Source organism: Paramormyrops kingsleyae, chromosome 1 (genome assembly GCF_048594095.1).
Source record: "Paramormyrops kingsleyae isolate MSU_618 chromosome 1, PKINGS_0.4, whole genome shotgun sequence".
Classification (NCBI taxonomy): Eukaryota; Metazoa; Chordata; class Actinopteri; order Osteoglossiformes; family Mormyridae; genus Paramormyrops; species Paramormyrops kingsleyae.
Window position 1 is genome coordinate 71,784,775 of NC_132797.1, and position 27,325 is coordinate 71,812,099.

General features: G+C 43.9%; 2 protein-coding genes across 2 annotated transcripts; one reads left to right on the plus strand and one right to left on the minus strand.

Moving 5' to 3' along the window:
• Positions 1-145: 145 nt before the first annotated feature.
• On the minus strand, positions 146-8,309 carry cfap91 (cilia and flagella associated protein 91). Its single transcript, XM_023845211.2, has 17 exons — positions 8,155-8,309; positions 7,983-8,059; positions 7,571-7,728; positions 7,186-7,272; positions 6,631-6,684; positions 5,734-5,915; positions 5,331-5,508; positions 4,971-5,128; positions 4,371-4,553; positions 4,024-4,157; positions 3,495-3,605; positions 3,348-3,419; positions 3,086-3,232; positions 2,548-2,769; positions 2,304-2,452; positions 2,036-2,127; positions 146-1,411 (listed from the first exon to the last, which is right to left on the minus strand). The coding sequence occupies exons 1-17, from the start codon at positions 8,243-8,245 to the stop codon at positions 1,203-1,205; spliced, it is 2,304 nt and encodes a 767-aa protein (XP_023700979.2). The 5' UTR covers positions 8,246-8,309; the 3' UTR covers positions 146-1,202.
• Positions 8,310-19,856: 11,547 nt separating this feature from the next.
• Positions 19,857-27,022, plus strand: LOC111849739 (cell surface glycoprotein CD200 receptor 1-A-like). Its single transcript, XM_072698265.1, has 8 exons — positions 19,857-20,396; positions 22,248-22,510; positions 23,171-23,227; positions 23,689-23,994; positions 24,108-24,386; positions 24,602-24,698; positions 24,845-24,896; positions 25,280-27,022. Exons 2-8 carry the CDS (start codon positions 22,441-22,443, stop codon positions 25,373-25,375), a joined length of 957 nt encoding a protein of 318 aa, XP_072554366.1. The 5' UTR covers positions 19,857-20,396; positions 22,248-22,440; the 3' UTR covers positions 25,376-27,022.
• Positions 27,023-27,325: the final 303 nt, after the last annotated feature.

Here is a 27,325-nt window from a genome sequence, read left to right on the forward strand (position 1 = left end):
AGTCATAAAAACAGCAGTTTTGAAACGCCTTGTCTTGTCCTGTCCCGCCCCCCGCTCCTACCAGGCGCGATCCGCACCCAACACCTGTTTGCGCCCCGCGCTATCAACAATTCTTTTTCAATCGGGGTTACTGACGCTCTTTTCCACTGCTGCTCACCAACTTCCACCCCTAGATACGATGCACCTGTATCCCGTATCATTTTTTAAATATGGTTCAAGCACTCTTTTATCGTTTTATTTACATTTATTCATAGTCCTTGGAGCATTTGGGGGAAATCAAATGAACTGAACTGAAATTATAACTATTACCTTCTGTTAAAAGCACGGCATCCTAACCCGCTGAAGGCCTATTTTATATTCTGATGCCAAAGCTGGGATTCTGATCACAGGTGCATCTATCCGACGCGTGTAACTCCCCCTTACTCACACAAGCGCACAAATACTGAACTGGCACAGGCTCGACCTCTGGCCCTTCAACACTACTATAATGACCTCTAATCAGCCGAACTCTTTAGCTTGATTATGTGCAAAAACACAATATAAAAACCCACTGTTGTTGAGCTGCTGTATATGTAATAGAGTAGGAAAAGAGTTTGATATTGGGGGTGGGCACAAATTAATAATTTAAAGGCAAAAGTTTATTTATAGTTGGTGGGGGGAGGGTGAATGAAGCCAAATTTAATACTGGGGAGCACACGTCCCCCCCACCAACGAATCAGATGTCTTGGTCCAGCCCCTTCTATTTGCTTGGACCCACTTCCTCTAAAAGCAATCTGATTGGCTATCTCTCTAAACCAATCATTTTTTTTATTTGCCCTCAGAACATTTCTGTGTAAATAAAACTCCCATGAGTCCCCATAAAGTGTTGGGCCCCCTGACTGGAATCTATTCAGAATCATTTATTCGGTTCTCCCCCCCATGTTTCTTCCCACCTCACTGTGAAGTGAGCACACAGGGACAGATGTGGGAGCTGTATCCTTCAATGGCCTGATGACTAATTAGGACTGAGAGCCGTGGATGAAAGTGTGGAGAATAATGGGCTGGATCATTAGGTCCTAACTGACTGCAGCACAGCCACTTGAGCGTGGGACTCGGAGCTTAGCTGCATTTCATGCTGTTAGAAAGGGATGAGGGGTCAAGGCTCTGCCTTCCTTCGGATTTATGGGCTAAACGGTTTCGAAAAACCAGACGTGATGGGCGCCTCAGCTGCCCTCGCTTCCTGTTTGCTGATCAACTCGGGACGCCGGAAGCTTTCTGGTGTCTGTCCCCTCTGACTGGCCCAGCGCATCCTCCGCGATGCGGGCAGCGGCCTGTGAAGAAGGTGATGAGGATCTGGGGGCGATGTAGGCATCTGCCTCTCCGTGGATGAGCTGGTGAGCGGCCTGGAGATGCCTTCGCTGGTTCTCCCTCACTGCGGGACACATGTTTTGTTATTCACTCCCCTGTCCCACTAATTCCCGCCCCCTACATTATCACCCCCCCACACTGCAGGACGCGGCCACCACTGCATATGTGTTCTGCCTGGCTACACTCGCTCTTCCTGTCTGACCGGATTCAGCTCACAGGCCTTAGCAGGCAAAAAACATGCAAAAAAACTTTGAAACACAATGAACTGTTCAGTTTCTCCTGATCTCTCTCCTCCACGAAGCAGGATTTCTGGCTTATCGTGGAACACCCCCCTGCTCTGATCAGTGGCAGAGCTGAGAAGATAATGCAGTTTACAATATTACAATGGTGTATTTTTCTAAAAAAGAGAGAAGAATGCATTATTAAATGACAATACAATTATAGTAATGAGTTCTGAATCTAAAAATAAAGGAAGTACTACCTCCAGTACCTCTATGGACCTCTGGGTCTGATATATAAGAAGTAAACAGCCACCCTTCAATGAGGTATCAGTGTGTGAAATACCTGATTTCTTTTTATTACTGAAATACCTGATTTCAGTAATAACAACGTGACCTTTAAGCTCTGTGATAAATGGTTCCCAGTAGGCAACGAAGTCTGTGGTTAAGGGTGCTGCACTGGAGCCCACCTCTCTGCCTCATGGTGATCTTCTGCACCTCAGGGATCAGGAAACTGTACACCATCTCAGCCACCATCTCCTGAGGCTGCAGGCTGGTGCGTCTGTGGAGGTGCAACATGAAAGCTTCCAATCAGCAACAGCGGTGAGAATGAGAAGGAGACCGTAACTAGGCCATGATAGATGTCAGTGGCAGATTCCCGCCTCAGTCAGGATCTCTAGATGGGCTTCCTCGGATGTCCCTGTGATGAAGTCACAACCCCATAACCGAGACACATACACCTTCTCCATGGAGTAAGCGATGTCGTTGACTTCCTCGGCCATCTTGCGTATCTCTTCTCTGGCCTGTTCATCGGCGGTCTTTTCTATGCTTCCCAGGATAATGTCCTCCAGGTAGAGGTCCACAGTCTCCTGGTGCACCTGAACCACCTGAAAGACAATGCTTGCTAGATGCTGTGCTGGGACAGAGCTTCAGCCTCTAGCTGAGTAACCCTGCCAGTGCATGTGCATAAGACCTCACAAACCTGTCTGAAGATCTCGTCCTCCTCGCGGCGACGCCTCTCCTCCTCCTGCCTCCTCCCGCTCTCCTCTGCCTCACGCCGCCGGCGGTCTCGCTCGGCCAGCAGTGCCAGGGCATGGATCCGCCGTTCCTCCTGCACACGCACCACCTCCTTGGACAGGAAGTCCAGCATGTCTGCCAGCACCCCGGCTGCCATGCCTGCCTGGAGGCCCTCAGCCATCCACACCTACAGAGAATAACATAGAGATACTTCGAGTAGAAATTGGATAACCTTGGTCCATGGGAGATGAACACACACTTAAATATACAGGCACATTTGGGATCAGACAGTATGGTTAGCTAGCACTCAGAGGTCTTGCTCAAGGGCCTAACAGTGATATGCTTACACTTGGGATTCAAACCCAAAACCTTCTGGATATGGGCACAGATACATAACCAGCTGGACTACATATCACCACTAAGGTGTTTTTAAATGCTTCTCAAGCCACTTTGCAGTGCCCCTCCACTTTCCGCCTGTGCTGTGTGTGTGGAAACTGCCAAACCTTGTGCTGGTGCATCTCTCTCAGGCTCTGCATGGTCAGAGTGGCCTCTTTGTCAGCCTGCTTCAGCTCCTGCTCCTCCCGCTGCAAGGCATGAGTGCTGCGCAGCTCCTGGATCAGCTCCAGATGCTTCATCTTGCCCTCGAACATCTGAAGGACATGTGGACTCACTCGTTGGAATATGCAGCTACGGTCTTTATGTTTTGGGGCTCATGTGTCGTTTTTGAAAGCATTAGCGGGGAAAGGTGTTCACGTATAGACTCACCATGTTCTGGATGCTTCTGCCCCTCAGCAGCTTCTGCAGGTTGATGATGGCCAGCTCCCTGTCCTCCTCCCCCTGAAGGGACAGATCAAGGCACATTACGGAGAGTGTGGAGATGTGGACCAGGAGCTGACAGTGAGAACAGCTGACCTCTGGGGGAACCGCTACACCTGGCGTGGGGGGGCGAGGAGCAGGCTTCTCCATCCTCTGGAGGAATCTCAGGGGCTTGCTCTCCTTTTGCACTTTCACTTCCTTCAGCTCCTGGGTGAAGGTCACACAATTTTATCCAAAGCCACATACCATTGAGAAAGCAGGGTCGGCCAGCCCCTGAACCAATATAAACTGTATGGCGATATCCCTCTAGTGCAGGGTTCTTCAACTCTGGACCTCGATTCCAAATCCAGGCCGTGTTTTCAGTTCTCCCAGGTAGTTGTTTAATAATTACTGATTCTGATTGGTCAGAGGCTTCACACCTGACTGACAGGTAAAGGAAGGCTGGAAAACCAGCAGTGCTCGGACCTCGAGGACCGTGAGTTGAATAACCCTGCTCTAGTGGTTCTGGGACTTGTCACAGCTTGTGACATTGCAGGCTGCAAGTCAGGACTATAACAGGAAACGTAGTCCGGCGTCAATGTGCATACATGAAGCACTGCTAGCCATTTCCCCATGGCCGCTGTACCTGGTACGTCCTGTCCAGCTCCATCTTGTAGCGGTCAGAACGTTTCACATACCCCTTAGCAACCTTTGGCTTGGGGGCAGTGATACAAGGCAGTAAGGCTGAAGCAGGAAGGCCTGCTTCCAGTTCCAGTAAGCCTGTACAGGAAGTGATGATGAAACAGGAAGTGATGTCAGTAAACCCAATGAAATGGCACAGGAAGTGACCCCATCACTGTCACCATCATCAACTTTGTGAACCACACACTATACACACATGTAATGCACATTGGTGTTGGGCGGAGCCATTTCCAATTTAACATTATCAACTCCAAGCGTTTCTTGTTATTGTTTAAGAGACAAAAGCTGGACCTTGGTAGGTACTGAGGAATCGGCTCTTCACCACGTTGCTCTCCGAGTGACGATCAGGAAGCAGCCCGGAGCGGGAGAGCGGTGCATAGACCTGGGACCCGTAGTTACAGTAGTCAGTGACGGTGTCTCGCCTCTCCAGCTTCCCTTCCACGTTCCTCCTCTTGGCCATCAGCTTCCGGATGGCTGCGGAAGGGATGAGGGCGATCTGGTGAATTGATATTCTCACGGAAGGTCGGTGGGTCACTCAACAAGCGATTAGCACACACTGCGGTCTGTTAGATCAGTGGTTCTCAATTGTTTTTTGCCTGGTGACCACCCAAAAAGCAATGATCAAATCTCACCACCCATGTCTTTCCTGAAATGCTTTATGTCAGGAGAATTCCATGAGGTCCAAATTCCATCAGAGACACAAAGCCAAGAACTGAAAATAAATTTCGCCAAACAGGTCTGTTTTTATAATTTTCAAAATGACAGATAACAATAGTGTTTTATTTGCGACCTTACAGTTTCAGAACCACTGTGTTAGACAAAATCTTGTAGAACGCCCTCAGATACCAGCACCTGTGTTTCTTAGGGCCAGTGGAGGCTAGTGGCTCTTACAGAGAACATAAGCTCGCCGTATTTTGCTGATGCGGGCATCTATGCCACTCTGGAGCACAGTGTGATGTGTTTTCAGCTGCTTCTCCGTGATCTCCTCCTTCCTTCGCTCCCTCTGCTGGAGCAGCCTCATGAGGAGGTCCAGTCGTGCCTCCTGCAACCTGGGACAGGGGGACATACTCAAAAAAATCAGGACAGACTGGGCAGAAAATGCAGGTATGTTATCAGACACCGGCAGAGATTAGGCCGGGTCACAGCTAAGTGGCGTTCCAGCAGAACATTCCTCCAAACGATCATGCTTGTACAGTAGATACCATGAAGCAACTCTCCCCAGTAACCTACTGTTACAAGTCGTTTTCTCACGTTTGTATCTCTTCCTCCCTGAAAACCCACTCCTTCCTTTCCATCTCTTCCATCATCCTCCTCCTCTTGTCCAGCTGGGACACGTCGTCGAGGGGTGGGAGAGATTCTTCCCAGCTCCTCCTGGCTCTGGCCCTCTCTATCAGTTCCACCTCAGCCAGTCCCGCAGGAAGCCCACGGTCTGCCGGGACATGGGGGTGGGGGGAGTTAGCATGTGTCACACGGTTGTTTTTATGTTTATGTCTAGTAGTGGCACAGTATGTGCAGGGACCTGCTTTTACTTGCTCTATGCTTAGAGCAAACAGTGCTGGAGTCCCCATCATGTCAAAACCCGCAAAGCCCTATACCACTGTAAACGCAGCTTCACAGCATGTCTTGTAACCCAGCGGGGGGGGGGGGGTCGTACTCCATGTTAGCGTGGCCAAAGTCAGAAGTTCTGGCACTGAGTCAGCTTTCACCACATAGCTGGGGCTGTAAGGGTCTGTCTGCGCCTCGCTGTCGCGGTAATCAGTCTGCACCCCCTGTGAGCGCCGGAAAGGACCTTGGACAGGGTCCCCACCCCTGTCAGCAGAGGAGTACGGATTGGCTCTGGAAACGGAGACACGGGGCTTTGTGAATCCGGGTTACACCAACACCAATCGGTCAGTTTATTACACCTTAATGACACTGTAGAAGTTCTGGCAGGTGATTTTTTTTGTTATGCCCTAAAATATGACACACAATACCTATAGACAGGGGTGCCGTAAGGGGGAGGAAAGCTAGGACGATTCCAAGGGCCCCTGAGTGACAGGGGCCCTAAAAAATTAGGAAAATAACTGGATTGGTTTGGACTGGGGGGCCTAATATGATATGCTTTCATGGGGCCCAAAATCTCTAGCAACGCCCCTGCCTATAGACATCAGGGAAGCAAACTCACAACGAATCTTTAAAAGAAATTTAAAAACGTATCTCTTCACTCTTCAGGCCTTTAACCAGCTGCTGTATGACCTTCCTGATACAGGCCTGAATCCCTTTTGCACTATGCTTGTACTAATGCACCACCACTTAAAACACTGTATTTAACTTGATCTTATGACTTCTGTGTTTAATGTTAAATTTAGTTATTCTGCGGATACAATTTTTATTTTATTAAGTGGATACGACCTAGGCTTTTACTCTCCTTATTATTTAAATTTCATGATTTTTTTTTTCATTTTATCCATATTATTTCTATGTCTATTTTCACGTATATTATTTACTTCAAAGCACTTTGAGTTGCATTCCTTGCATGAAAGGCGCTATATAGTATATAGTATAAACTCACTTGGGAAGTGACAGTAACGCTTGGGCTGGGAGCTGTGAGAAGGGGATCAGAGGGCTGAAAGGGAGGAATGGGAATTCGGATCGGAGATGATGAGAAAGGAGAAAGAAGAGGAATAAAAACAGATTTAAACACATTAGACACAGGACACAGGAAAACCAGGACACAGGAAACCAGGACTTACACTTTACAGACCTCTGCGGTATCAAGTATTTGACATATTCCATATTTGATAACGATTTGCAGCCTAAATATAAATCACATTTTAAAAAATGTCAACCCTGCAGCAATTAATCTGAGAGCAAGCTCTACTGGTTTCTCCAGCACAGTTTAAGACAGTTAATTAGAACCACGTTTTCCCGTAATTAGCCTATAACCGATCCGATTTCAATATGATGTGAACGAGACGTTTCTTTGAAATGACACACGACTAGACAGCAACACGATAGCGTCTGAATAGTCATAACAATGTCGAATGCAAATTACTCAGTAAGGATATCAAGCTATGTATTGCTGTACTTCAACATAATGAAATCATACTTAAGGCAGATTTCCTACCGCTTAAAGAATTTGCACCGATCCGCCCCCGAAACGTTGCAGTTATCCCGGTGGTGACTCCGGAGGCGCGGAGACGCTGGGCTGAAACTGTATTAATTGCAAACATTGTGTATTATAAACAAGAAATTAATCGCACAGAGGCATACATAAGCCTTTACATATAGTAATGATTAAAATAAATAATTAAATCATTAAATCAATGGCATGTTTCCCAGATAAAACAAACAGATGCATTGAATTTAACTCATTTGGGAGACCCGAGTTAGGATGAAAACTGTTGACTTTTTGGCGATGCTCATTTTCGGCATCTTTTTGGTGTTTCTTTACATTATTTTAAGAACCGTCGGGCATAAACTGCGTGCCCCCTCACACACGCCCCTGTTACCCCGCCAGCTGCAGAAGCGCGTCCCGCCGTCGATCCAGATGCCCCCGCCAGCGCCGGTCAATGAAAGCGGGGACGGGATCCTTTGGTTCCAGGCGCAGGCTGTAGCTGGGGTGGTGGGGCAGGCTGCTGAACATGGACTCATAATTGGGAACCCGATTCTGGGAGCCGAGAGTCGATAATTACATCAAAAGTAGGAAGAAGCTGACAGCATGTTATAACGACTGAGAACGATTTAATTTTACTCCATTCAGGATGGATGGACTGTGTTTTTGTATGCTTGACACAAGTAGGTTAGTAATGGTTGTTGAGCATCGTATTCACGCAATGTGGTTACAGTTATGCGTAATTAACACTGATCGTGAATGAGATACCTCCAAAAGCAAGGCAGAGAATTTGGCAAAGGCGTACTGACCAGTCGTTGCCCGGAGGTCTGCGATATGAAGCAAGCCAGTGTGTGGTCCGACTCCCCGGACACTGTGAACAGCGGATCTACGGGAAAACACGCTTTTTAGGCTACATCCACTTTCACAATGGGCGGCCTGCCTCGGCAGCAGCCCAGGTGCGGATATGGCAGGCTCACCCACCGTAAAGGCAATCATATGACCGCTGCTCCATATAGCCCTTAACATCAGCCTGGCGAGGGCGATTTACGACGAGAGTCGCGTGTGCGCTCATTTCCACGCCGTTCACGCGGTTGATTTCTGATGCAGCTCGATTTAGTCGCGGTGCCAGCGGCGTAGACGCTGTGCCGTCACCATGGAGACTGGAAACACCCGTGAGATTCCATGGTAACGGACGCGGAAAGGAGCGTTCGCATGTTGTCCGCCAGGAGGCGGAGGTTGATAGTATGAAGAACGATTCTGTTTTCGTTTCAAGAGAGTTTCAAATTTTGTTGTCACGTGTCTGGAGGGTGTAAAAGATACGGAGTAGGATACGGGTTCAAAATAAATAAGGAGTAACAACAGGGATCCAGCAGCTATCGCTGCTTGGACTCCTAATAAATAGGTTGATCATAAGGGTGGTGATTAGGATGTGCAAATCTAAACCACAGTATCGTTAAGTATTGATAGGGTGTAGTAGTGGAATTTTAACAACTGTGTGCATGCAGTGGGTGGAGAGATACAGGTAATCAGTTGTTTGGTGATCTGTTTGCTTGGGGCCCAGAATGGTGTTGGAACAACTGGTTTTGTTGTGGTGGTAGTCAGATAAACAGCTTGTGAGTGCTGTGTGAAAAGTTGATCTATTCAGACATCAGTGGCCTGTACTACGAAGCGGGGTTACTGGCTTATCGGGGTAACTTGTCGGATTTAAGGTAGCACCGTTTAAATGGACCTCATATTCGTTCATTTACATTTTGCCCAGACTACCTTAAATCTGACAAGTTACCCCGTTAAACCAGTAACCCCGCTTCGTAGTACAGGCCACAGGAATGCAGACTAACAGGGTTGTGAAGTCCCCTAGAATAACACAATAACACAGTTGGATTTGTTGGGGGATGTCTCAATCAGTGCATGTGTGCAAAAATAGTTACTACAAACTTTAAAAAGGAAAAAAAACGTGTGGTTGGAACACTTTAAGTGTGAGGTTTTCACAATGAATAAATGCTGAGATGACTAATCGTTAAATCAATTCAGATCGTGGTTCATCATTATATGTTACAAAAAAAAGAAAGAATGTAATGTTCAAGATTTAAATGCTTGTCCATTATGTCGTGTACGCTGATTTTTATGGAAGCCCGTTTCCGCCAGGTAGTAAAAAAAAAATATAAGCCACGGAATCTCGCAATTGCGACTTAGTAAGTCACAATTGCGACTTTATATCTCGCAATTGCGACTTAGTAAGTCAGAATTCTGACTTTATATCTCGCAATTGCGACTTTATATTTCGCAATTGCGACTTAGTATCTCGAAACAAGTTTCTAGCTTTAATAATTTTTCACGGAAGTAAGGTGGGGTGTTTTTAATGACAGAATCCCCATAAGATCATAAAAGGAGAAGATGGCAGTGAATTCCCAAACCGCACATGTGGCTGATCTTTAGGTGACCAGCGTATTGGGTAATATGGTTCTGATGGGGGGGACCTCCTGGCTTCAGAGCCACTGCTAACAGTGCCAAGGCTGCAGAACAGATATAAGTGACTTTCATTAGGATTCAGCTTCAAATCTGATTTAAAAAAGCAATTGAAACCAGTTTAATAACTGGGTTTATGATTATTGGCTATAAATAGAAGCTGCCCAGCAAACATGCAGACATTGGTGTAGCATCTACAACCAGGCGTGTGATGTGCACTCTCATGACCAATGAGCTACACAGCTAAACTGGATGGGCCATGGAGAAAAACGAAGCTTCCGAAGCCTAAAACTCTGTAAAGTTGTTTGTGGTAAGATTTACTCTGGATTTTAGAGCCTCAGCTTCTTAATTTACACTGGCCAGAATATTTTAATTTGTAGCTTTTGAACTTCAAATTTCTTTCTCAGTTGGTGATCTTGCATATTTACTGCCTCTTTATTTTTCTTTTAGTTTATTGATTAACCTTGTATTTTTGCATAAAGCAGTAGTTTTTTTTTAAATTGCTTCAAGTGGTTGTGAAATAAAGCAATTTCACATGCGCGTTTGACTTCTTGACATGAACTTTACTCCATGCGTGTTTTGTAGATGCAGTAAAGAGAGCAAAGCCAGAGCCAGGCACTCAGGATGCTGCAGTTGAAAATGCAGCTACACTCTGGCTTCGCAACGCCAGAGACCGATCTGGAGGAAGACGGCAAAGGCTCATCCGTGCTTTGGACAGAAGTGAACAGGTTGCAAAAGATTTGTAATTCCAGTTTTGATTATTTTGTTTGTTATTAATATCAGTATATTCGTTTTTCAGTGAAATAAGAGTTTAGACATTGTTTGGCTATGTGCCCACAGCATATGTTATGGATGCATTTTATTCATGCTTATTTTGCAATTGTCTTTATTTTCTGGTGGTTCCTTTAAAGTATTGTGTTTGAAAATAAAAGATTTAAGGGAAATCTTGTGTTGCATTTATGTATTATGTAAAATTATCAAATATTTTAACAAATCCTTGAAACTGCTAAAAACAAAAAAATAATGAAATATATTGACCTACTGTATAAGCACTTCATGATTAAATTTGGGCCAGCTGCATGTTTACCCACATGGGACCAATGTTTTTGGGCCAATCTCATGCTGATGTGCAAATCTCGAATGGGCCGTTGTGGCTGCCCATTCGGGACCAATATTTTGTCCACACCACACCCACACTGGCCCAGTTCCAGGTAGCCTAAATTTGGGCAAAATATATATTTGCCCACAATGGGCCAGCGTTTTGGGGCCAATGTCGCGCCGATGTGCTCAACCCAAAGTTATGCCCATGTCAGGGGGAATCCCAATACCCATGAAACTGGTATAGGCAATGATTCAATACCCATGAAACTGGTATAGGCAATGATTCAATACCCATGAAACTGGTATAGGCAATGATTCAATACCCATGAAACTGGTATAGGCAATGATTTAATACCCATGAAACTGGTATAGGCAATGATTCAATACCCATGAAACTGGTATAGGCAATGATTAAATTTTTTAGTATCTCTATTTGGTGTCAGAATAAAACATCCTGGCTTATTTAATCTAACTCTGGCCAGTGTTGCAGAAGCAGATTCTGTTAGTGGTATCAGGCTATTGTGCTGTTGCGTGAGTGATTTCTTACCGGCAGAAAAGGAGGCCATCACAGGGGTAGCTCGTTGGTCATTGCTACACACTGGTCAAGTGTCTTGGGGTAACTGTGTTGTGAAAAGCGCTATACATAAATGCAAATAAATGAAACTGAACACATAGAGATGCATGGGTAAATATTGGCAGGTATTTTTTTCCCTGTCCATGGTGGAGAGCCAATAGGGCAGATAGTAATTGTAATCACACTCCATTGTCAAACCCATTCAGCTCTAGTATTGTGAACAGCCTCTGGCTGCCCCTGTGCCGTGTTAGAATAAGGCAGTTACATAACCTGGACTCTGTTCCGGTAACCGCCCTCCACAGAACCGTCCTTTTCCCAGCTATTTGGTGGCATGTGTGGAAAAAGCGTGTTGTGTAACCTGAGGGCTAACAGTGAGTCTGTTCCCCTTTTATTCACTTTAATTATTTTTGTATATGAACCTGCAAAAATGAAACACTCAACTCTACTGGCCTCACCCTAGATTATGCAGCATGGTTTTCTGGCATAGACCTTTCTGGTTACACTGGTTAGCAAAGAGCTTGTCACAGAACAACCACAGGGTGTTTTTCATGTACTTTTTTATTCTGATTTCAGAAATTCACTCAGAAATTTGCTATCGCCCATAGTTTTATTGTGATGCTGTTTTAGGCTGTATTGATAGTATATAATTCCTTATGGAGAATATATGGATATATCAAAGTTTAATTTAGGAAAAATGATTCAATTTCTATTTGTGAACATTTTTAAGACTTTACAAAAGGGCACGAAGTACTGTAAGTTTGTTTTGGCAGTGTTTACAAGCTGTAACACATTTCAAAATGTTGAGACAGGGTCCTGCTCTCTCTCTGATGAGAGTGGAGTCCCAGTATGCTGGCTGAACCCTTACATGGGATGTTCATGAGGCCAAGTACAGCAGAAAATCATTCGCTTCTAACTTTTAGACGAGTTACACCCACTATGCACATATATTCTAAATATATGTGTAGCATATGGTTTGATTGTGTGTTACTTAAAATCCTTGAAAGATAGGGAAATCCTGATTGTGTATTTGAATTCGGCACAAAAAATGTTGTAAGATTCATTTATTTTCATTTGTGTGACAAAAGTGATCGTTTGTGATCGGTATGTTCTAAGCAAGTTGACACATCTGTGGTATAAACAGGTTGATTTATTCATTTGTTCCATTGACAGACAGATGTGTAGCAGAAATCTACACAAATAAGACGGAAAGAACGGAAAGTTAGTGTGGGCTCTCGGCTCAGTGCCGTGCTACTTCTTGAAAGCAGCTGCAGTAGCTACAGGAAAAGCGACGATTGTTGTGTAGCATGTGAGGGATGCTCCTGTAAGGGGAGGAGTCACAGGACTGCTAGTGCCTGTAGCTCAGAGCAACGTTCATGTAGCCTGCAGTGGCTTCTGGGAAGGCGATGACGTCACTTTGACGGAAAAGCACTACGATCTCACAAACATTCCCGTACATTTGTTTGATGTACTTTTGTGCTGGTTTTGCCTGCCACGTCCTTCCCCTGTTTTCAAGGCCATCTTTTGTCATATTCAGAATCAGCTGAAGTGGATGTTTATCTAGCATGAACACAGACTGTTGTTTCACCAGCGCTGTACCCATTGTCCACAAGGTCACAGTTTGCAGGTGATATTGGTGCCAATTTCCTTAAGCTTGGCCTAATAACATAGTTGCCACACCAGGGAAATTCCCAGTCTAATGAATCAAGCTGAGCATGCGCTGTTTATACATGACTCTTTGTTTTATACATCCTGGATTTTCCCTGCAGCAAAATGCTTGAAAAACAAACAGCACCTTGAACATTGCATCTTCTGGATTCCTCTTTCCTGTTCTTGTGCTATGACCTCTAGGTCATCTAACAGGACTAGAGGCAATAAACTTCTTTAATGGCAATACACTCATGGAAAGGATGTATTTAAGGAAGATCTTCATGACCTGAATGTGGGGATCTCCAGAGTGACACTGAACCCTACTGCAGACAGGGATACTGACTTCAGGGAGGCAGATGAGGGACCCTGGCGGGGTAGGGGTGTTAACCAATTCTTGGCTGGTATTACAGTAATACCGTATTTATATATTGCCGACTGGGGTGGGCGGGCAAAATTTGGTGAGAGTTGTGGTAAAATTTAGGGCGAGGTTGCAGCGGTAAAAATTCTTGCCAGCTAATTTCACCATAATAAATCCCGTTTCCTGAATCTCCATGTCCTGACCCTGATTCTCCACTCCCTGCTCATCTGACCGATCCTGACAGAATGACGGAACTCCCCGAGAAGACGCCTACTCGGCTTGAGGAGCGATACCTTGATCTAACTAATGAGGCTCTATACTGGCTCGATCAGCCCGAGGTGAAGAATGACCCCGGGCTGCGAGCCCTCACCTTCCAGACGAGGGACATGTTTGGGTAGATGTCCCCGTCCAAAGACTCTCACCTCATGGAAGAGGTGAGCTACAACCTGCGGCGGCTGAGAGGCGGGGCGACTGAAGCAAACCTGAGGCAGGTAGCCACAGACTGTGGCTTGATGTGTGATCGTCAGCCGGATTTGCCAAAGGTGCCCCAGGCTCTGGGAAAAAGAATTGGAGACACAAAGGACATGAGAAGATACCAGAGATCTTCATTGGGGCCGTCTCTATCTCCGCGGCCTGCCCTGCTACATGTCAGGAGGAACCCCTCCCGATTCTGAATCCGGTGGTGTTTGCGAATGACGTCACCACCGCAGCTTCGCCGGAGCGATTGCTCAAAGCTAGTTTTGCTGCCGCTACAACCCTGGCTGGGACGTTCTTCACCCTCCAGGGTCTTTTCTGGAAGGTGACGGAGGATTCAACAGTGCAAGACTCCCCAGAGGCTGCCCAGCTGTGTGCACAGCTTCAAGGGGAGTTTGCAGCGTTCACCCCGACTTCACCACTGGACAGCTGGACAGAATAACAGAGAACCTGCGGAGGCTGCTCAGAGCAGGGCTCCATCAACAGGTGTGGCCCTGCCCATCTTTCCATTTTTAATGATATCCATTTTCAAATAAAACTGAATTTAATAGTTATTTCTAAAAACATTTTTATTCACTGTTTTTCATATCTTCTCATACCAGCAGGTTGCATCTGGTGATTGACTTTTGTCGGCCGTTTTTGCAAAATGTGCCAAAGTGACTTGTCAAATTAGGCGAATGAACACAGTGATGCCATGCTGCTTTCTATCCATGAACAATGTGTGTTTTTTTAATGGATGATGAATCTTAGAGGTTGGGGAATGACTGGAAGGACAAAGAAATGATCAGGTGTTTATCATGCTTATCTTGAACTTATAGGTTGAGCTAAAGTCTAAAAAACCAACAAGTGCATGATTGCAAGCTATCTTGCAGGCCCGAATGGAATTTGCTCTCTCAGTAAAATGCTGCATATGCTGTTAATTTGTTTTTCTCTGCCTCTGTGTTACTTTGGCTGTGGTCATTTCAAAGCTCTGTGCCCTCTGTCACAGTTAAAGTGTCACACAATATAACTAAGACGTTCCAGCAAAACACATGGTTTTGTATTCTTTGCAATGTCCTGAGTACAGTAGTGTAGTGTTCTCCTTACCAAATTGTGTGCCTTCAGCAGTCACCTGATAATTTCAAAAGTTCGGAATTTCAAAAGGTATACCTGTTATACTACCGGTATTGTGTAACGCACGCTCTGCTTTCCCAGTAGTACCGCCCAACAGTCCCACAATGTAGGTATTTAAAGAAGGCAGAGTTGGTGAAACAACATTACATTCAAACAAGATACAGCTGGGATACTGCAACAGCATTTAAAGGTACATTGTATCCAATTAGGCCTTATTTCTGTCCATCGGTAAACCCTATTTAGGTGTAACTATGACTACATTTGACAGCTTTAATTGTTATTAACGTTTTATTTTATTCCAGCTCCCTCTGATCTTCTTCAGTACATCTTTTTTATTCTGTCTATCCTATCTGCGTCTCTTTTTCATCTCGGTAACGCTTTTGCATGGTGCCGTTTCATGTTGCTTTCCAGCTCGTTGATTCCTCTCTGGACTTAGAAGCTGTTGGAAGGATGAAGGCCATAGTGCTGACCGCCGTGGTCCTGTTGGCTGTGAGCTGTGGTGAGGTTGCCTCTTATACGTCGTCCCTCCTGCTGCATCCCTCTGTTTGTCACAGAATTGTTCAGCTTTTTCCCGTTTCCATCATGTGAAGCTTCACTCTTTGACCTTGCTATGAAGCTGAATGTCTTACTGTTGCAATTCAAGTTAAATTCACCAGCATCCTGAGACAGAAACAGGTGAATCAGTTGAATGAGTTAATCGTGTGATGAATCCGTCATGAACATTTAACAACCCTGGGTGAATATGTGAGGAAGAACATGTTGACCTCCATCTCTTTCTCCAGGAGAGGCACTGCGGTGTAACAGATGTATCAACAAAGGCTGTACCAACACAGTGGAGACCTGCTCATCTCCCAATGATGTTTGTGCCAGAGTCATGTTCCTACCCCCTATGCGTAAGTCTCCTCATTCCTACACAGAGCGACTTCTGCTGTTCTTAGGAGAGATTTTGCGTTTTTTGCATTTCCTATAACACAGTCATCTCAGCATCACTCTAATGCCTGGCAGACATGCACTCTGGGCTAAAAATGGGCCGAACACAAAATTGCAAGCATTAAGCTTTTAAGGGTCTCAACAGCAAATAATTAAAGGTTGAAAAACGTTTCCTGGTTAGTTTGTGTTTAATGTGAGACCAAATATTCTCTATAGGGTTCAAATCTGAACTCTGTTCAGCCACTTTTGTATTGGCCCCATTGTTTTCCCAGGAGCGTAAATATTAATTACATATTTCTTCCTCTGTCTCCAGCTGTCAATTACTTCAAGAGATGCATGAAGGCGTCAGACTGCCATCTGATGACGTCCATTCCCAATGTCAGTGCCTTCTGCTGCTCGGCGGATCTCTGCAACTGATCCCCGGCATCTGCCTCGCCGATGGGCTTCCATGCTGTGACCCAGCACAGAGTCTCACCCCAAAGCCCCTCCCAGAGCCTCACCCCAAAGCCCCGCCCAGAGCAAAGCCCTGCAACCCCTCCTGGAGTAATTTGCTTCAATCCCTCCCAGTTTTACTTTATTCTAATAAAAAACCAAGTGTTCAGATTTGTTTGTCTGTCCTGATCCTTGCATGTCCTAATATTCTCCTTTGTTCATAAGAGCGTCTGAATCTCTTTCCTGGGTTTTTTTCTGTCATCCATTTATCCAAACAGGATCCCAAACTCCTTCTAAAAGTTAACTGTACCCTTTACTGCCACACCCTCTTCAGTCGTTGTGCAAAAAGTGTCAACTACTCAGTAAAATGGAAATTTACAATAAGTTTGATACATTATGGTACTGCCATCTTTCCATAGACCAGCAGAATACTCAGATTTGCCTCTTTCAGCTGTTTTGCAAAAGGTGCCAGAGTAACTTGTCAGCGAACACGGCACGCCAAGGTTTTTTCTGTCCTCAAACAGCATGATTTTAGGAATGGTGAATTTTACGGGGAAGCATATCTGTTGTAGGAAGAAGGGGAGCATGAGCAGGAAAATGAAGGGAAGACCCTGAACTCTGGGTTTATCATGCTTAGCTTGAAAATTAGTGAACTTACAAGATAAACTAAAGCTAAAAATCCAGCAAGTACACTAGTGAAAACTGTCCTGCAGGCCCAAATTCCTGCCAGACAGTTTGTTATCATGTTGCAACACGCCCACAGAGCTCCACAAAATAAAAAAGAAACAGATCATACTTTATATCGGAGTAAATTTGCTTAGTTTGTCCCGATTCTGAGGTATATGGAGTTGTTCTAATATTCTGCTTTTATTTATAACACTTTCTTAAGCTGTTTCCTGTGCTGTTGTCCACAGTCTCTTTAAAGAGGGTCCCAGACTCCTTCTGTTTTGCGTCACAAATGACACTTTTCTCAGCATAATCACGTTTTTAGCAAATTCTGTGTTTATCATACTTAGCCCGAACATTGGTGAATTTGCAGGCTGATCTAAAGTTAAAAATCCAACAAGTGTATGTTTGCAAACTGTCCTGCAGGCCTAAATGGAATTTGCTCTCTCAGTCCCGGGGCCTGATCTGCTGATGTTTATCTCTGCCTCTGAATCACTATGGCTGTGATCAGTTCAATGAATGAAGCTCTGCACATTGTCGGGTAACACTTTACTTGAGGGGACACAAATACTTATTAGTAACTCAGTTACTACTGAAGTAGAAATCATGAACAAATATAGTTGCTACTTAAGATGAAAGATGTGTCATGATTCATTAATGAACAAATATCACAGTATTTCAATTGTGTTATTCGTAGCTTGTTCCTTCAATAGCTCCTCAGTCATTCCTTCAGTCGTTCACAAAGACTTACATAATTAACAGATATAGTAACAAATGCAGTACTTGCTTGAGATACAGGATGTGTGACAATTCATTAATGATGAACAAACATGACATCGGTTTGTAACTAACGCTTAGTTTGTGGTTAATTAACACATAAGTAATAGCATAATACCGCATTATTTGTGTCCCCTCGTGTAAACTGTTACCCTCTGTCACACTCCTAGAGCCACGTAATACAACTCAGTAACCCTCCAGCAAAGCACATCATATTTTTTCTGTGAGATGTCCTGAATACAGTGGTGTAGTGTTCTCCATGCCAATGTGTGTGTGCGTGTGTGTGTGTGTGCGTGTGTGTGTGTGTGTGTGTGTGCGTGCCTTTAGCGGTCACCTGTTCGTTTCACAAGTACTAAAGCTGTACGTTTTATGCCACTGGCATTGCCTAACACAAACTCCGCTTTCCCAACAGTACCGCCCAACAGTTCCACTATACAGGTATTTAAACAGATGAAGTGGGCAGTATTGGTGGAATGACCTCAAACTTCAAACGAGACACAACTGGAATACGACAGCAGCATTTGAAGGTAGACCATATCCAGTTGGGCCTGTAAACCCTGTTTCGGTATTTCTGTGACTACATTTCAGATCTTTAGTTATTAGCATTTTATTTTATTCCAGCTCCCTCTGATCTTCTTCAGTACATCTATTTTATTCTGTCTATCCTACCTGCATCTCTTTTTCATCTCGGTAACGCTTTTGCATGGTGCCGTTTCATGTTGCTTTCCAGCTCGTTGATTCCTCTCTGGACTTAGAAGCTGCCGGAAGGATGAAGGCCATAGTGCTGACCGCCGTGGTCCTGCTGGCTGTGAGCTGTGGTGAGGTTGCCTCTTATACGTCGTCCCTCCTGCTGCATCCCTCCGTTCGTCACAGAATTGTTCAGCTTTTTCCCGTTTCCATCATGTGAAGCTTCACTCTTTGACCTTGCTATGAAGCTGAATGTCTTACTGTTGCAATTCAAGTTAAATTCACCAGCATCCTGAGACAGAAACAGAGTTCAGGTGAATCAGTTGAATGAGTTAATCGTGTGATGAATCCGTCATGAGCATTTAACAACCCTGGGTGAATATGTGAGGAAGAACATGTTGACCTCCAGCTCTTTCTCCAGGAGAGGCACTGCGGTGTAACAGATGTATCAACAAAGGCTGTAGGAACACAGTGGAGACCTGCTCATCTCCCAATGATGTTTGTGCCAGAGTCATGTTCCTACCCCCTATGCGTAAGTCTCCTCATTCCTACACAGAGCGACCTCTGCTGTTCTTAGGAGATATTTTGCGTTTTTTGCATTTCTTATAACACAGTCATCTCAGCATCACTCTAATGCCTGGCAGACATGCACTCTGGACTAAAAATGGGACAAACCCAAAATTGCAAGCATTAAGCTTTCAAGGTTCTGAACAGCAAATAATTAAAGGTTGAAAAACATTTCCTGGTTAGTTTGTGTTTAATGTGAGACCAAATATTCTCTATAGGGTTCAAATCTGAACTCTGTTCAGCCACTTTTGTATTGGCCCCATTGTTTTCCCAGGAGCGTAAATATTAATTACATATTTCTTCCTCTGTCTCCAGGTGTCAATTACTTCAGGAGATGCATGAAGGCGTCAGACTGCCATCTGATGACGTCCATTCCCAATGTCAGTGCCTTCTGCTGCTCGGCGGATCTCTGCAACTGATCTGCGGCATCTGCCTCGCCGATGGGCTTCCATGCTGTGACCCAGCACAGAGCCTCACCCCAAAGCCCCGCCCAGAGCAAAGCCCTGCAACCCCTCCCAGAGTAATATGCTTAAATCCCTCCCAGAGCGCTCCACTAAAGAAAAAAACAAGTGTTCAGATTTGTTTGTCTGTCCTGATTCCTGCATGTTAGAAGCTGTCCTAATATTCTCCTTTTTTCATGAGTGTCTGAATCTCTTTCCTGTGTCTTTTCTGTCATTCATCTATTCAAACAGGATCCCTGTCATTGTACCTTTTACTATCCCTCTGCTTAATAAAACGTGATGAATCTGCCTGATCATTTTTGTTGTGACGTGTCCTGGGTGGTAGAACATGCACATTTCAGAAGCTTTCATGTCATTCGTCTGGTTCCTCCAGCCAAGCACAGGTGCACTGAGCAGCTGCCAACGATGGGGCAGCTTTACCAAACGCTGAAAGTGACACTTACGTCTTTACCAGTGGTGTAGTCTACGTGATACGCTGGTATACGCCGTATGCCCACTAGAAAGGCTTAAGAATTTCCGTATAACCACTAAAAAGTGGCCGATGTTACGTGGCAATCCATGCGTGTGTTCATTACATTCGCATTCATGGACAAGCGAAACTCCCCTTTGCTTCTCTCCGCTGCTCTCTGCTGCTGCGTCACCTCTCCTCCTGTTGCCAAGACTGAGCCAATGAGCTTACACTACAGCGCACTGCTCTGCGATTGGTCTGGTATTCAGCGGCTCATTTATAATTGGCTGGAACGGTGTGGGCGGGAACATATGAAATTCACTCAGGAAGAGAGCACGGAGAAGCGTCGCAGAAACTAGCCGATGAAGATGAAGAGAAAACAAGCGACACTTTTTGATTGTTTTTATAAACCGGCTCCTCCAGCTGTAGCAACAGAGACAGCCTTAGAAGAACCCACCACCACCAGCTTGACGGCTCAACACAAACATAATGAGACTGACGTCAGCGTTACTCCTGCCCCTGGTAAGTACAAGTGGCTTTTTTTTTAAGTGGCTAGTTTACAAAGTTGTTAAAGCTAGCTCAAGCATGTCATCACACAGCCTAGCTCAGGGGTAGGGAATCCTGGTCCTGGAGAGCCCATAGACTGTATTGTAAAACCATTGTTTATTTTTTTAGATGGGAGCTCCTGGCCAGCCGTGTGGAGTGAGAGTCAGGCTAGAGAGTTCCAAAACAGACATCCTTGGTTAGGATGGAGGGAAAGAAAGCTAGGTAAAGCAGATGTTAGAAGAAAAAAAAATGTGCATATGAAATTTAGTTTATGAAGAAAATCTGTGATGTTTTGTGTATATTTAATGAATGATATAATTTATATAAAACTAAATTTGATTATTTGTACATAGTATTTTGAAGTTAGAGAGTATAAAAGTTGAGTAAAGTAAGTTATGCTTGGCAGACATTTGACAGTATAATTTTTGTAGCTCATAGGAGTCATTAAAATAATAGAAAAAATAAAGTTTGATCACTTCATTTTCATCTCTTGTTTGTAATGGTGTAAAATGGTTTAATATGCAAAAAATAAAATAAAATTCTTGACTGCATTGCATGAACCAGTGTACTTTTTTTTTCCTAAGCACAGTATACCCACTACAAAAATGCAGACTACACCACTGGTCTTTACTGAATGTCTGGGTCTCGAAATAAAGCATTGAGGGATTCTGCAGCATTCTGGTGTTTTCTACATCTTTTTCTGTTTTTTTGTGCTGGTAGTACAAGCGAAAAATAACATTTTTAACCTATGGAAAAAAAAACATTAAGAAAATATACAATCAACTAGAGATATCCATGTCTGTCTAGATTTGTTTTTTTAGGCCCTGAGCATCTTGTCTAACTTAATTGTTGCTTTGGCCAAAAGTATCTGCTAGCTAAATGTAACATGATTGCATTTCATTGTATTAAAATGAATTTTATTGAAATCTACGTTCAAAGTTCACATAGCATGGCTTTCAAGAAACGCTTTCTGTTATTGTATACCTTTCTTTGAGATCATATCTTTCTCAGGAAGTGACTAAGATGTGTGTACTCCAGTAAGATTTTCTCATTTTAAATGATTTTAGGTATCAAAATATTCCTTCAGCTCTTCCGTCAGCAGTTTTTACCATTCTGAAAACTTAACATGCCGCAGAAATACCCCTGGCATTCGCTGACTGACATCACGAAGATTGAAGGGAGTCTTTTAATTCAATGCTTTTAAACACTCTCAGAAGTATTACTCAGAAGTACAGCCTCTCCCCAGGTTACGATGGGGTCACGTCCCAATAAACCTATCTAAAGTCGTAAATATCATAAAAAGAAAATGCATTTTAATACAGTACCCCTAACCTAACAAACATCATAGCCTAGCATATAGCCTACCTTAAACATGCTTAGAACACTTACATTAGCCTACAGTTGGGCAAAATCATTAACACAAAGCCTGCTTTATAAAAAATGGTTGAATATCTCATGTAATTTATTGAATAATGTACTGAAAGTGAAAAACATTTACCCACCGTCAAGTCAAAGTATTGTAACATGGACCATTGTAACCCAGGGAGCGTCTGTACAGCAAATTATAGATTTGATCTGTGACACTATAAATATATTTTCAATTATATTATATATGTGATAAAGCACCATTTTCCTTTCAATTCAATTTACTTTTATATAGCGCCTTTCATAACAGTCGCCCCAAGGCGCTTTACATGGGTGTGTTGTGATACATCATCACTTAGAGTGAACAATATAAAAACTTCAATACTTCAAATGCTTGTGCTGTTAAAAATACTGCTTTTCACACATAAAAGACTTCAAATGACAAGACATCTCCTCCTTCAGGGTTTTCAGATCTCAGATTCAGTTGTGTGGGTGTCATGTGATTGACAGCGAAGGGGCGGCACAGATTCTGGTAAGTCTACCACAACTCTTTCGCTCCAAGGCAAAGCCTTTTTGTCTAGATCGGTGAGGAACGAGAAGCACAGAGGCTGAAAAAATCTGTCCGCGAGTGATCCCTCCCGACAGGTCCGCAAGGATGGCTGCTCTCAGGTTCTTTAGCACGTTCTACCTGATCGTCTTTGCCGTCGTCTGGAAGACGGTCAACGGTGTGTACAGTTCTCTTCTTTAAAAACGCCATCATTTCGGTTGTGCATTGATATTGTCATTCTCCTTGTCATCCTTTAAGTCATTTGATAGATTGTATTTGAATTAATGCTTGGTATCATATCTGTATATTGAGAAAGCCAGTATTACGGGCAATTAATAGGCGTAGTGCAATCTAGTACGAAAGGATTGCGCTCCCGGTGAAAGAAAAAGATGAAATTGGTTGACTGCCTTAGATCAAGGTGCCCGGCGTGAGCTATCCTCTTAAAACATGGACCTAAAATGTACACTTTGAGTGTCAAGACTGAGGCAACAGCAGCGGTGTACAGTGGATTTTTAAAGCATTCTGAGGAGCTCCCACAGCGAGCTGTCTGCTCATAACAGCATGAGATGAGCTTTAAATGGAAGTAGTACACATTTATCGATTTGCCTATAAGTTATGGCCTTGCTATACACTGGCATTTTGTCCAGGGTGAACCCCTGCCTCATGCCATATAATTCCAGGTAACCAGTGATCTTATACTGGGTGCTGGTGGGTACTGATAGATGCAGGTGCCAGAATCAGATACGGCTCATACTATGACTCACTCACACTGACACAAACGGCATTGCTTGTACTGCGGTTGATGTCCCCATTACAGAGTCTCTATTTTCCCCACCAGGAAACTCTGTGGAAACGTGCCAGACAGTCAATAACAGTACCATCACTACAATGCAAGGTTTGACCTCATTGCCACTTACATAAATATCTACAATTAGCTAATGCATGGCAACAGGCAGCATGACCTACAGCAGTGTTTCCCAGTCTGGTCCTCAGGGACCCACAGACAGTCCACGTTTTTGCTCCCTCTTGGTAGGGAGCTGGGAGGGAGCAAAAATGTGGGTTGTCTGGTGGGGAGCATGGAGGGAAGAAAAACATGGACCGATTGTGGATCTCTGAGGACTGGATTGGGAGGCACTGACCTACAACATTAATGAATTCAGGCTTCTTCAGCCGTGGTAACAGAATGGTGTGCAAAGAAAAGTGAAATGTGACCTAAATGTGATCAGCATCCAGTATTAGATAAGCAACTCTATACTTTCTAAGGCTTACATTGACATTGACATAATTTTCACATTTATTATGGAAAACCAATGTATGCGGTTACAGTATCACACATATGTTTCCACTGATTTTCAGAAAAGAGGTACAATGTTTTCGACCTGAACAAAGGTGCTAATATAACATGCAGCAATAAAACATGGCGAGAGATGATCTACAACATCTGGAAAGTCAAAGTGAAGGGGAAGCACTGCTGCGTGGCTTTTCACATTAACGGGAGTCACTATGACACATGTGAGAATGGGATGGAGCTGAGGAACGGAACCAGCGGAGAATCCTACCTGCACATTCCTCAAATCACTCTAGGAAACCAAGGAGTTTATCTCTGTGAGACGGCTTACTGGGGAGGAACCTATAATGCAGAGATTACGGTATCTGCAAGAGGTGAGATAGAAATGGCATAGAAGGGGATGCGGGTGCTGAAGGTACCTTCTATGGATACTTTAACACAGAAGAACCATCTTGGTTCTTGAACCTTGTACTCGGTTTTGCCTCAGTGCCTCCGCAGATCTTCAGCAGGCTGGATAAGCTCCGCAACGGGACAGTGGCTGTGTGCTCAGCTGTGGGGGGAAACCCGGCGGCCTTCATCTCCTGGAGAACCTCGTGGAATTCCACAGTGAACCAGATCTCCTCCAGCAACCCAAACGGCACCTACACTGTGGAGAGCCGCTTGGTCCTGCCTGACCGTGTCTCCAGAGAGAATCTGAGCTGCATCATCACACACCCCAGCTGGCCGGGGGAGAACAAGGAGATGCGATTTTCAGACCCCAAAGCAGGTGAGTGGGCGACAGAAAACTGAATCAGCAGGAGAAGATCATTTTGGCCAAATGACGACTCAGAAGCCAGAAAGTGACTCAGGTTATGGGAACTGAGCAGCAGCTAGCAGCCAGAGATCTGAATGGTTGAGCCTCTGAAATAAAAAACAGTGACGTGTAACAAAGGTCTGATAAAGGAATATACCATTCTTTAAAACACAATCTTGTTCTTCTAGGGCATGTAGCTCAATGGATTGGACTTTCTCTGGTCTCAGTGTGCATCGTTATCCTTGCTGGCTTTTATTTGACATGGAAATTTCAAAGCAAAATCAGGTAAGAGTTCCTTTCATCTGCTGGGTTAGGATGCTAGAGCTGTACAACATCACATGGGTTTAAAATGTCATTGTTCTTATTGGGAAATTGATGTGCTCCTTTGATTTTTATGATATACCTTTGAACTAATCCACTGTGTTCCTCAGGAACTGCTGTGAGACAAGCAGTCCATCCCCGACACCCCCTAAAGTTGTGCAGGTAAGCGGGGGCCGTAAGCATCCACAGTGCTGTCTAAAACGGTTGTGTCCCCATTCCTGTGCAGGTGGGGTCATTTCCACTGATTAATCACAGCAAATGAGAGAACTGTGTCATTATGTATAGGAGATTGGGCTGTTTCTTTGATTTTACAGAATTTAAATGCTTTAAATAATGTTTGTTTTTCAAATGGTGGATTTAAATGTTCATTGATTTCTATTGATTTACTATTAACGGTAAGGGATTAAAAGCTTTGGAAACACTAGCAATTATATGAATTTATTACTTTTTTTAAATTAAGCTCAGTTATTAAGAAAGCAAAAAAAAAAAAAAACCACGAAGGATGAAATTATAGCTATGTGATGATGACTGTGATGTCTCTGAAGAGTGTGCAGGAAGTGGAGGAATTGGAACCGTATGCAAGTTACGTGCAACGTGTCAACTCTATCTACAACTCCTCCGCCGAGCTCTGCAGACACTAGCCGCCGCTCTCGGCAGCCACCGAGAAACGCAAACCGCCCCCAGCGGAAAAGGAAGCCCTTCGGCTCCGTGGGGCATCTTCAGCTCCGTGCTGCTTTTGCACTACACGACGACCTGGATACAGATCGACGCCCGCATCTGCAAGAAGGCGCCGCCTGCGGAGCTTCCCCGAAAAGTTCAAGGCGGGTCGATGGAGAGCCGACATCTTAAATGAAACTGAAAAACCAAAAGAAAAAGTAATGGAACCGAGTCTGTACTCATTCAGCCTGGAAATAATTCGAAGCCCGAAAGTACTCCTCCACGCTGCCCAAATGAGTCTCTGATCGAAGAGGGCTGACAAATATCTCACTGGCGTTTCCTCATCCGTTGTTATTTTTTTTTACTGTTGTGAAGAAGTTGAATACTGAATTTTGTTTTAATGATAAGTGGACTAATTAAGATGAAAATCTGTTTAAATATCAACGAGAGCATCCTAGACAGCCCATATATTACAGTAACTTCCAACACTCTGTTACAATGCATTCATAGCACAAAACGTTTTTTTTTATAATTCCGCTGCACTGAAGGACACAACTAAACTCGTCACTAAACTGACAAGTGAGTTTCACCTGAAACCGCTATGAAAATATATTCCACACCGCTGTGGGAGGTGACAGAAGATAGCTGCAGTGGAAAGCAAAATACCAGACAAATAAACATTTTTGATAAAGATTAAAAGTCCCAAGCTGCAAGCTTTAGTTCAGTCCCTCCTCAACATTGACCGTAACATTTTCTCGCATTATATTCGTTATATTTCAGGCAGCTTTAACGACATCAGAACAGCATCCTTTTTAGATGTGTGGCGCTGTGCTCAATGAGCAGCAAATCATGGTAGCGTTTGTGCTGTTCATTTATATCATTGTCATGCACGTTAGCATGATGAGGAGGTTGATTAAAATACAATTTAACCTAAACGTGTGAGGGATTTTGTGTATCTTTGAGAGAGGTCAGCACATAACCATTTAGTTCGACCTACCATGTTTGGAAATGGTAAAATTATTGCGCAGATTTTCTTGATGAAACGAAACTATTATTAAGATCTACAGTGGCCGGAATGTTCGAAATTAAACGAAATGGTTAAATGCGTTGAGGTTTTATTCATTTGGCTTAAGCTAATTATGTTATTATGACCACTGACAGACCAAGTGTACAAATTCAGGTTCTTCCATACATTTGTGAAAACAAATGAGGACATGGAATTTATAGATCACATCAATAACAGAGATTATAGATGTCAATAGAGATGAAAACTGTGAGAAATATATATAGGAAGTCCTATGTGGCTCAGACAAGAACAAAAAAACAGATATGAAACTTATTTCACAGCTCTGCTAAGCGAAAGGCCTAACTGTTTTTACATATTTTTTTTATATACAGGACATCCTGTTAAGAATATAATAACCAGCAGACTCAATATTTCTATGAAAACTTAGCAAAACATTTGCAACAAAAGAGATCAACAAACAGATATTGCATGAAAGATGTGCCCATTGGCATTTATCTATTATTTTTCTTTATTTTGCAGTTGTACTCCAATATATCATAGCTGTGATTCTCAAATGGCGTGGAGTGCATTACTAGGCAGCAGAGGTGAAAAGTTCGGATCCAGAAAGTACTGTACAAATCCGGACCAAGATTTTGTTTCAACCAACCAATTTTGTACTCTGTGACCGTAACTTTTTAGGCTCAGCTGGTTGGTAGAAACAAAATCTCGGTCCGGATTTGTACTTTCTGGATCCTAACTTTCCACCTCTGCCAGGCAGACATTCCTACCAGTATTGCGGGAGCACCATATGGGTCTCGGGGGGGGGGGGGGGGTTGGGGCTGATTTAGTCCCTACCAATGCTGAACCCAAACTTATACACTTGGAAACAGGTCCCACCATATCATACTGTGATTTGAGTTTACAACTG

Bases quoted from the DNA above. Each gene is read 5' to 3' on its own strand.
- cfap91 (XM_023845211.2), bottom strand. From the start codon at position 8,245: ATGAGCGCACACGCGACTCTCGTCGTAAATCGCCCTCGCCAGGCTGAT. The intron at 5,509-5,733 runs GTACGACCCCCC...ATGTCCCGGCAG, and splicing joins TTTGGCCACGCTAACATGGA to ACCGTGGGCTTCCTGCGGGA. The intron at 5,129-5,330 runs GTGAGAAAACGA...CCCCTGTCCCAG, and splicing joins AGGGAGGAAGAGATACAAAC to GTTGCAGGAGGCACGACTGG.
- LOC111849739 (XM_072698265.1), top strand. From the start codon at position 22,441: ATGGCTGCTCTCAGGTTCTTTAGCACGTTCTACCTGATCGTCTTTGCC. The intron at 22,511-23,170 runs GTGTGTACAGTT...TTTCCCCACCAG, and splicing joins CGTCTGGAAGACGGTCAACG to GAAACTCTGTGGAAACGTGC. The intron at 24,897-25,279 runs GTAAGCGGGGGC...ATGTCTCTGAAG, and splicing joins CACCCCCTAAAGTTGTGCAG to AGTGTGCAGGAAGTGGAGGA.